Raw genomic sequence first — 10,233 nt, 5'->3', positions numbered from 1 at the left:
ATAATTTAAACAGCTAATTTCTCCTTATCTATGACAACTTAACTGATTCTATGTGTGCTTGTGCTTTACAAGTCTAAAGATATATTTGATCTTAAAAACGTGGGAATTAGGATTGTTAATTAATTGGATGTGTAATGATTATTCAAAATGTTGTTTAAACAATTCAACCAATAATCTTATTGTATGACTTTTATACATTTCAACAGAGCACATCCCAATTATTTAAGTCATTCATTCATAATTATTTGACCTGACCGTGCGTGTAAAAAAATGTAAATAGTTTCTACAAATCATTGAGACTTTTTCTTATCAGAGCACTCTTATCTTTTGCTCCAATTTGGAACAATTTCTCAACTTTTATTACGTTGTTTTATTTTTTTAATTATTTATACTATTTTATTTTATCTCACATTTTTATTGCGCTTGTTAAACCTCTTTTTATTAAGTTTTTATGCTTTAAATATTTCGTTGCATCATAGGCAAAACAACTAGATCACTCCACCCAAGTTTGTCAGTTTCAACGATTAAAACACGTGTCGAAACCTTATTTTGAAACATAGTAACTTCCTGTGTCGTAGCAGTAAAATCTGTCCCGCTTTACGTAAACCGGGGAGAGGCGCGGCTGCCTGACGTCATGTCCCTTGAAAAGTTTCTCGAACTGAGGCACCTGGAGGTCCTGGTTCCCACTGTGAGGTCTAGGGCCCTGCATGGGCCTCAGAAAGAGCCATGCAGGGTCCAGCGGCAAATGAGAGGTCGTTTTAATTCTCTTCAAGTTCTACAAGAAGGAGTTAAATGTTTTCACTAAGCACATGTATAAGGTATTTTATAGAGTAATTAAAATAAAATAACCAAGCAGTAAATGTTTTTTGAAAACAAAGTTCGAAAAATGCAAAGGTTAATCATTTCAGAGGTCACATAAATGTAAATGTTAAACCACAGAGAGGGCAAATAAAGCACATTATCTGCAAACTAAAGTGGTGCTGTTTGCTTACTCATGCAAATACATCAAGCATGACATAACATGACAACAAATAAAACAACTGAAAGTATGAAAGGAACTGAAAAAGACTCGGGTACCTGCAGAAATAGAGGCCTTTAACCACATGCATACAACCTTTTTCTTTTTTTTACTGGTGTGAAAGCCTAAATGATCTGAAGAAAGATACATTTAGATCTGCACAGCAGTAAATAGATATTAGTTTGATTATATCAGAGAAAGACCTGGGGTTGAAAGATACTTTTAAAGGGCCGGTGCTCCCTGATATTAAAAACATACTTTTTTCACATTCTACTCTTGACTGTTTTGTAAAATGAACTCCATACTGTAAAGATTAGATTGAAAACAGAAAACTAGCAATAAATAAGGAGGATACATTTCATCTAAAGAGGGATCTCAAAAGAAGTGTTTCATGTCCTAAAACAACTTAAGACACGCAGATCAAAGCAGGAATGTAGCCTCACATAGATCCATCTTAAAGCTTCTGGAATATTTCAGCATTTGCAGGAAACAGACAGTAAAAGCTCAGGCTGCATTCATCCTCAACACATATTATTTAACATTTTAATGTGCAGTAGATATGGTCCAACTCAAACGTGATATTCATATTAAAGCAAAAACAAAGATATAAAGTGCAATGAGCACCTATTACAATCATGTCAAAGAAACCCCCCATCTGCTCATACATCCAAATAATGCACTTGTAAAAAAATGTAATTAAACTCTTAATACATTTAGTACTTCAAATATCAGTAAACTATATCTTTATACCCTTTGTATCAGAGCTGATCTCTTATTTCTGTTTCCATCATCACTTTCTATCAGAGATTCCCTTCGCTCTAGCACCTTTGTGGTGGGTCAAGGTAAAGTGTCAGGACTCAGATATCATGCATAGTTCAAGTTCTTGAAATCCCCCTTGTCATGACGGGAGCTTTCACTTGTGAGGTTGCAGTTCTTCACTTAAAGCTTCCAGCAAAGAATCTTCTTGTTCTCTTTAGTTGCAGCCCTCCTTCAAACAACTGAAGCATTGTAACACTTTTAGTTACTCATTCACCCACCAAACCTCAAACTCAGGCCTTTAAACTCCACAATGTTGATTTTCCTCCTGTTCTGAGCAGAGTTCTCACCCCTTGTACCTTCAGTGAGTAAAGAAGAGCCACGGTCCAGTCCTCCAAATACTTGGCTATAAAAAGAGTCTGTGGTTCTTTTTTTAACCACTGTGCCAAACTCTTGGCCTCTGTAAAAATGTACAGGAAGTCTTTCAGAGTCAGCTGTATCATCTCACTTCCAGGTTGCGGCAGCAGGTCGTACGCCTGCACTCCCCTTGCCACCCTTCGACCCAAGGGATTGACCTGAGCGGCTCCGCAGTTCACGCTCGGCGTTCTCGCTCTGCGCCTGCTCCTCGTCATACCTGAAGGGATTAGAGGCAGAGGAATCAGGTGGAGAGGGGATTCCTGCAACTGCTGGCTCTTTGTTTTTGAATGAGTGACACAGAATGTAAACAAAGGGGTTTTACCTAAACAATAGACCCATGCTGAGTGCTTACCCTCGCTATTATGCTAGCACTGTTTAGAATGTGGTGCCAATGAGTTCCTGACCCTTGCACCCTCCCTTCGATAGCTCAGTTGGTAGAGCGGAGGACTGTAGTGGGTGTTCCATGCAGTGAGTGGGTCACAGGAATCCTTAGGTCGCTGGTTCAAATCCGGCTCGAAGGAGAGACATTTTGTCCACTCAGCAGGGATTTTGTAGCTACCATCACATTAGCTTATCTCCTGTTTTGGGTGCTATTCTCTATCTCGGGCATTTGTGTCAAGACAGCAAGAAATATCTAAATCTGCAAAAGAGCAGCCTTCAAAACCAAAACTTTTCACTTTTTTTTGCGTATTTTATGAATTACCATAAAATATAAACAAAATATTGGTGTCATTTATATAAAACCATGCAAACAGAAACAGTTTGTTCTGTGACAAAACCAGGGTACTGACAGTACCAGAACAGGAAAGGTAATTCAGGAAACACAGCAAGATGTGCATAGGTAGTCTACTTTTCTACAAGTCAGTTAAAGTAAGTATCTTAGGCCTGTATTGGTTCATTTTTGTCTGTTTTTGAATCGTTGTTTTCATGTAATCCTACAGTAGGCGGTCACTGGTCTCCACTACCCCTATTGTGAGGGTCACCAAGAGTCCAATTCCTAACAATACATTCTGTCTGTTGAGAGATTTTGTTTTTAAGAAATTACATTTTTACAAATGTTTGTTCACCAAAGTATAGCCTACCCTGCGACAGCGCCGAGTCAAAATCTTTTCCTTCGAGCCGGATTTGAACCAGCGACCTAAGGATTCCTGTGCTGCCCACTTGATCATGGATCAACCACTACAGTCCTCCGCTCTACCAACTGAGCTATCGAAGGTGATGCCCCATGCAGCCCAAGGCAAAGTTTGATAACTGGTTTTCAAAAGTACTATGGGAGGCAGAATCTTGAATTACCGGGCTTCTGTCCTGTAATGTGGCTAAATATGTTGGTCCCAAGGAGGCAAACACCAACACTTCATTTAAGAGTGAGCCCAAAAATTTTTTTCGTGTCTACATATTGAGGTAAACCATCGCGCTGTGAGACTACTTTTGTATGCAATTAGCTCTTGCTGCTGGTAGATGTCTAGATCTCAAACTCAATCCTTGATTTTTTTGTTCAACTACACCTCCACCCCTAACTTAAAAGCCTGTCCTTCAAGCCGGATTTGAACCAGCGACCTAAGGATTCCTGTGACTCCCACATTACCACAGATCAACCACTACAGTCCTCCGCTCTACCAACTGAGCTATCGAAGGGCATGATATGAGAAATGGAGGAATGTAGGATCTATGTGACAGTATGTGGCGTCTGTGGAGCATCTCTTCATCACTCACAGGACTTGGTAATTCCCCAAGGCCTCTCTGGGCGGGCTGCGGTTCCAGCGGCAGTCTGGGATCTCCCCATTGGGCATGACGATGTTGAGAGTGTCGTTGATGAGGTTGTACTTCAGGATGCGGTCGTTAGCGGTGCTGGAGGTGAGCGATGGAGAGGCGTTGACCTGAGAGAGGCAGATAATATCTGTTGAGAGCTCACAGACATCACTGCAGATATTCTGGCAGGAATAAGTAGAGGCAGTTCTTGACTGCGTTTGTAGCACACATTCTACAAAGTTGCTCACTGTGGACCAGTCATGCCCTGCAACCAATTCTCTATCACCCAAAATAGATCGGATTGGTGTCTGTTAGCAGAAATAGTTCAGACCTAGCCTAGAAAACCAAGCAAGCCATTGCACAGCAATTAAATGTGGCAGAAAGTATTAAAACTTGATGAGTGAGGCGTGAATCTCTGAGGAAAGAGTTTGTATCTCCCTTTGCCCATGCTCAGTTGAAGAGCTGTATTTGACACACCTTCAGCATTGATTTCAACACACAAAGATCGACCTCCAGGGCATTTAAAGTTGCTAAACACAGGAGGAGTCACTGTGTAAGCATGGTAAGTATTTTTTTGGGCTTGGCTGGATGTGGGACTTCAAAAATGAGGCAGGATTACAACACACAGGGTCATTCATAGTCAAACTCTGAGGCAAATTACTCACCTCTATGAGCCACGGCTTCAGCTTGTCATCGATGATGATGTCATACCCGTAACACTCGAAACAGTGTTTGTCGTTGTTCATGACGGGCTGGGAGAGAGAAGAGGGTAGATTAGCGGAGGAGGAATTAACCTACATTACAGATCATAATAACAAGATGATGACTCCTAAAGTTATTATTGCTGTGCAGCGTTAAACACTTGATTCTGATTGGACAAAACCTCTGAAAAACAGTTTCATTCTCAAATATAAACGCGATATTAAAGACACTTTGTTTACTCACGTCACATCGAATCATCATCTCAAATTAACTGGCCAATAAGCAGAATCATACTCAACCCCTATAACCACCTGATCTCAAGACATAACACCTTACACAGATAATTAAAAGATAAAAAAAAGCTATCAGGCTAAAAATACACCTGTGGGTGAGGTGTTTATTTCACAAAGTCTGTGAAGGCCTGAGAGGGGAAGTCGGTCAGACAGCAGCATTAAAAACAGAAGTGTGTATTTGCATGCACCTTTCACGTCAGGGTGTTTCTCCAGCTGTGGGTTTAAAACCAAGAGCATAATGCAAAAAACACAACCTGAAAAGTAACAAAGTAAAGAACAACTTTCACTGCACATCAGCATGTCTGCTTTGTTGTTGTTGTTTTTAACTGAGGTGAACGCAGTGCGAAGAATTTTAAAGCACAATAGATATAATCCAAATGACTTGGGTATTTCTAATTCATCCTACTTTATGTTTTGAACTTAATCTCTTTTGAGGTTAAATGTTCTTGTTTCATAGTTCTGTGTCAGGATATGAAGTAAAAACATGGTGCTGATGCATTAACTGGTCCTGGTAAATGAGTTGCTGCTGATTTTATTTATAGAGTTGACATGTACGCCGTTTATACTGTTAAAAAAAAACAAGTGGTGTGTTCTGAGTTTATGAATTAAGGATTAGGATTATACTGTTTACAAGCTGATCTGAAATGAGTGTTCACACATATTTCATATCATTCTCAATAAATAAAAACAGTTTCTTTTGATTAGAGGTTAGAAAACCACATTGCACTTGTTTTATCATAGGCTTGATGTTTGAAAAGACTTTCCTTCGAGCCGGATTTGAACCAGCGACCTAAGGATACCTGATTACACCACTACAGTCCTCCGCTCTACCAACTGAGCTATCGAAGGGAGCTGACCCTGCCCCATGGAAAACAAGGTCAACAAGCTCTAACAAAAGACAAACAAAGACAAACAAAGAATTAATGATTGCCCTGCTCATGTGAACCTAAAGCAACAGAGACCTCTGGTGGACTTCCTGAGTACTAAAACAGCTCTTATTCATGTGTGACTTGAAAATCCATTACACACCTATATGTGATTTGTGAGTCCTTTAAAGTAAGTAAGTAAATAAATATTTTATGTGTGTGTGGACTCACAGCTACGGCCTTGAGTGACTGCACAACAATCCAGTGGATCTGGTCAAACAGTCTGCCGGTCACCTCCTTCCCTCTGGTGCTCTCCAGATACAACCGGAGGTTACTGACCGTCCACTTGCCTCCATGGACGTGGTTGTAGTCATCCTGTGTCAAAAATACACAGTTGAATTGGTACTGAGAAATTGTTGTGCTGCAAAACCGCCTTGAGAAACAAAACATCATCTTTAAAAAAAAAATCAGTGATGTCAGTGGAGGGAAACTGGTTTTGGAAAAGTTATGTAAAAAGTCAAGAGTCGTCTCAGCAACTTTGGGTCCAGTATTTTTAGAGCTTGACTCATGCTAATGGCTAACATATAAGCTTTTTTAGTGTTGAATTGCTGTATCACAGGGTTCCTTTTTTCAGGTGGAACAAACAAAATTTGGTGGAATAACCCTTTAACATCCAAAATAAGTCAGCATATCACAAAGTTATAACAACAATTACTGTTGAGTTATCACACTTAACAGTTCCACTCACCCCGTGTTTTTGGATAGCCACATTGGTGAGGTGAACAAACATGTTGTCCAGTTCACTGGTGCTGGGTGTGTACTTCACTGTGCAGAACCGACAGAAGCCGAGCTTGTACCTAAGGATCAAACCAGGGAACTGTTAAATGTCAGGATGGTTAAATGCATTATCACCAAGGTTTAAAGCTGCTGTGAGGATATTTTTAGATACAATAAACAGACTAAAACTAATACTCATGTCTCTATATTAGCAACAAAACAAAAGCAAACAAGACTAGCAGTGATAAGACTGACTACTTTAATATTCTTACTATTAGTGTTTCAAACTGGTGTTGAGGGGTGGGTGTCAAGTGATAAACAGAAAACTGCAGAAACATTTTTTTTTCCATTTCAGAAGTATGTTTTTCCTTTTTCCTGAAGGGGAAGTAAAATTTAACACGAACAAAACTTTCTTCACAGGAAAGTGAAGTGCAAAAAGCGTTCATTCGTCTCATACTGACATTGATCATTTCAAAATTTTGGGCTTACATGTAGCATTTCAGGGGCCGATATGTGGTCACCAGGACGTAAAGACGGAGGTCAAACTTCTTCCCTCCTATCAGCAGAGGGTTATCGATGTAGAGTGAGATCACGTAGGCCTCCTTGCCACTGGCTGCTGCCACGAAGCTGGAGGCAAAAAGAAAGAAGATGACAACCCAGATTTAAAGTACAGCTGAAGTATTTCTCACTGTCCTCAGATAGGGGAATGTACTGTTAACTAGAATGTGCTTCTACAATAACTGAGTGTAGCACAGAGCTATAGCAGCAGCTCTTTGCTTCTTTAAAAAAAGAAACATAAAATGTGGCACCATGCTGAAGTGTTCAGTAACTCCCTCACAGGCAGCGATTTGGCTGTGTGTTAGGACATGATCCAGGACTCACGTGGAGGTGCGGCTGTCTCTGGACCACTTTTTGATCTGGGACAGTTTGTTGATGAGAAAAATGCCTTTGCCCTGGGCCTTCCCACAGGGCTTCATGATCCAAGTGCTGGACGGGTTTTTACGAAACTCCTCCACAAAAAGATTATAATCTGCCGGGAGCATGAACGTCACAGGAACGAAATCTGCAGAGAATATAAAACACGATGAGCAAATTTAGATTTCACTTTGGATGATTTGTGAAGTGTTTGACAAATACCTAAATAAATGTATTTCCCGTTCTCGTCTTTCTCTGCCAGCGGACTGCTTTCCTTTTCCAGCTCCTTGCGGTAACGTTTGATGTTCTTGATCATGAGGTCCTTCCTGGTCAGCTCGTAGTGGTTGGGGAAGTGGTTGACCATCTGGTCATCTGACAGGCGGTAGCCGGTGTCCACGCTGAACACGTTTCTGATGGTCTGGATGCTCATCCTGCACAGGAGTAACACTGAGGATACATTATGTAGATCGAGGGAGTCTGGTGCCAGAATTAAACTCAGTAATTTCATCAAAAGAAAAACACTTAACTTTTTTTCCTCAAGGTCTTTACATATGTTTTTTTTAATCAAGTTTCATATCCCAGCTGTTTAAAATGCTTGATTCTGATTGGCTGAAAACCCACAATAGTTATAATAAGTAGCAAAAGTGATGCCAGAGACCAAGTGAACATGTTATCTCACATGCTGTGATTTCACCGTAAGGGGTCAGACACATTTCACATCTGCCTGTTGACACTGTGGTAAAAACTTAAGTGCCCGCCTCAGGCTGGTTTCGGAACTGGTAAATAATGATTGTTGGTGAGTAAAAATCCTGTCCCATATTCATCAATATGACACTTTTCTTATCAGGCAGGTGCCTTTCTGTGTGGTGTTTGCATGGTAAACCTATGCAGTCTATTGGTGACTCAGATTTGATGACCAATATGTCATGAATGGTTGTCCGTCTCTACATGTGAGCCCTGTGATAGACTGGCAATCTGCGCTGGGTGTACCCCCGCTTTATGCCCAGTGACAGCTGGGATAGGCACCAGCCCCCTGCAACCCCGAAATAAAAAATGATTAAAAAGATAATAGGATGCTGTTATCATGTAGTAAACAAGCTTTATTACTTCAAGATAAGAGAATTTTATGTAGAGATTTCAAGAAAGGGACTAAATTCACCTGTTATAGAAGGTAAATCAATGTTTTAATTTTACTGGTTCAATAACTCATGACTGATAAGAATCTGACCTGTGGTTTATTCCCTTTTGGCTTCTAAGAACCTTGACAATAAAGCAGCTGCCGTTCTGCAACATTTCAGATGATTGAGAGTGATTTAAATTCTAATCCTTTCAGCTGCTTTCATTTGAATAATTGTGCTACGCCCACATAGACTGAAATAATCCTATATTTCAACATCCAAGCTACATCCTGATAAAATACATCATTAATTATGTTGTGAACTTTGAAAAGGGATCAAATCCTTACATTTGGAACTCCTGGACAACACTTCATAACTGCAAAGCATGCAGATGTAGTCATGATCGACCACTGGGGTGGACTGGTGTCCATGCCCTGATACACATGTAATGATAACGTAATTTATCCCAACAGGCTGCATGGACATTCTTTATAATTACTAGTACTTTTATGTTTTTAGTTGGATTGTAGTAGGTTGACATGTTGATCATTAGTATACTTGACCATAATATTAGTACTTTAACACGAGCAAAGAGCAGCACTCCTTAACAGGATGCTTTACAGGATGTTTGCATGATATCTTATCCAAAGATGCAGCTCTAACAAAGACAGACACCTACCAGTAGAAATTCCAGTCGTCGTTTTCTGTGACTTGCACCCATTCTCTCTTCTCAAAGTTGTTGATGAGCACAGATTTCTCAATATCTGTCACCCACTTCACCTTACCGGCCATGGTGCCTCCCACTAGGGTGGAGCACAATGCAAAAGGTAAACAAGCAGATAAATAACCCCATGAGAACAATGAAAGGTAAGGAAAAAGATATGCAGCCACCATGCATCGTGGCAAGTCACCGACCTGCAAATCAATGTCAGGAAATAGCCAGTCATCAGCATCAGCTAGCCGGGCTGGCTCAGTTTAGCAGGCTGCTGAATCCTCCCCGTACTGCTGCAGAGGCTGGGCGGACATCACCCTGACAGTGATGCAATTTCACTAAAGTGTCTTCTGGCTGGCTAAATCCATGGTGGAAGACAGCAGGACAGCCCGTCTGCAGCGACCACACCTTCACCTAACAATGAGAAACTCCTTTCATGTTAGCAGTTTTATTGCTAACAGCTACATTTATTGATCCCGGCGTCGTGAAGCGGCACACACTGACAACGCCCACCACGGTCAAAATACTCTTCACAATAAAAGCCTCGGGTTGTAAAACATTAAAACATAAACATTCGACGACCCTTTTATACGAACTAATTAAAATATCTTCAGATTATTAACGTGCAATGTCTCAGACATTAAACGACGTCGTTCTAAGTTTGGTCCTTCCGGGAAAATTACCTAGCAACGAGGGACGCAGTGATCTCATTCTGGGATGTTAAAGGGTACCGGCAGGGGTCAGTGCAGGACTGTACATAGAATACATATCTACATAACAAACACCTAAATTGAATATGTTATCCATAAGAAAAAAACAAACAAACCTGTCAATAGAAGACAGTCAATTAAAGACAATTCTAGTTCATAAATAGGGCACCCAAAACTCAGTTCATTGAAACCATAACCAT

General features: G+C 40.5%; 1 protein-coding gene and 4 non-coding genes across 5 annotated transcripts; 1 reads left to right on the top strand and 4 right to left on the bottom strand.

Annotated features, from left to right (window-relative positions):
* Nucleotides 1-614: 614 nt before the first annotated feature.
* Nucleotides 615-10,001, bottom strand: ttll1 (tubulin tyrosine ligase-like family, member 1). Its single transcript, XM_074698790.1, has 10 exons — nucleotides 9,527-10,001; nucleotides 9,291-9,414; nucleotides 7,716-7,924; nucleotides 7,461-7,641; nucleotides 7,068-7,205; nucleotides 6,550-6,658; nucleotides 6,033-6,176; nucleotides 4,606-4,692; nucleotides 3,905-4,068; nucleotides 615-2,408 (listed from the first exon to the last, which is right to left on the bottom strand). The coding sequence occupies exons 2-10, from the start codon at nucleotides 9,401-9,403 to the stop codon at nucleotides 2,279-2,281; spliced, it is 1,275 nt and encodes a 424-aa protein (XP_074554891.1). The 5' UTR covers nucleotides 9,404-9,414; nucleotides 9,527-10,001; the 3' UTR covers nucleotides 615-2,278.
* Nucleotides 2,608-2,712, top strand: trnay-gua (transfer RNA tyrosine (anticodon GUA)). The gene is made up of 2 exons: nucleotides 2,608-2,644; nucleotides 2,677-2,712. It is a non-coding gene; the product is annotated as a tRNA-Tyr (tRNA).
* On the bottom strand, nucleotides 3,302-3,407 carry trnay-gua (transfer RNA tyrosine (anticodon GUA)). The gene is made up of 2 exons: nucleotides 3,371-3,407; nucleotides 3,302-3,337 (listed from the first exon to the last, which is right to left on the bottom strand). It is a non-coding gene; the product is annotated as a tRNA-Tyr (tRNA).
* Nucleotides 3,721-3,826, bottom strand: trnay-gua (transfer RNA tyrosine (anticodon GUA)). The gene is made up of 2 exons: nucleotides 3,790-3,826; nucleotides 3,721-3,756 (listed from the first exon to the last, which is right to left on the bottom strand). It is a non-coding gene; the product is annotated as a tRNA-Tyr (tRNA).
* On the bottom strand, nucleotides 5,698-5,784 carry trnay-gua (transfer RNA tyrosine (anticodon GUA)). The gene is given in 2 exon segments: nucleotides 5,698-5,733; nucleotides 5,748-5,784. It is a non-coding gene; the product is annotated as a tRNA-Tyr (tRNA).
* Nucleotides 10,002-10,233: the final 232 nt, after the last annotated feature.

The sequence above is a fragment of the Halichoeres trimaculatus genome, unplaced genomic scaffold, assembly GCF_033239565.1.
Source record: "Halichoeres trimaculatus isolate MK-OKI-2021-1 unplaced genomic scaffold, fHalTri1.1 fHalTri1_scaffold_21, whole genome shotgun sequence".
Classification (NCBI taxonomy): domain Eukaryota; kingdom Metazoa; phylum Chordata; class Actinopteri; order Labriformes; family Labridae; genus Halichoeres; species Halichoeres trimaculatus.
The sequence above is the reverse complement of the archived record's forward strand: the minus strand, read 5'-3'. Positions and strand labels throughout refer to the sequence as shown.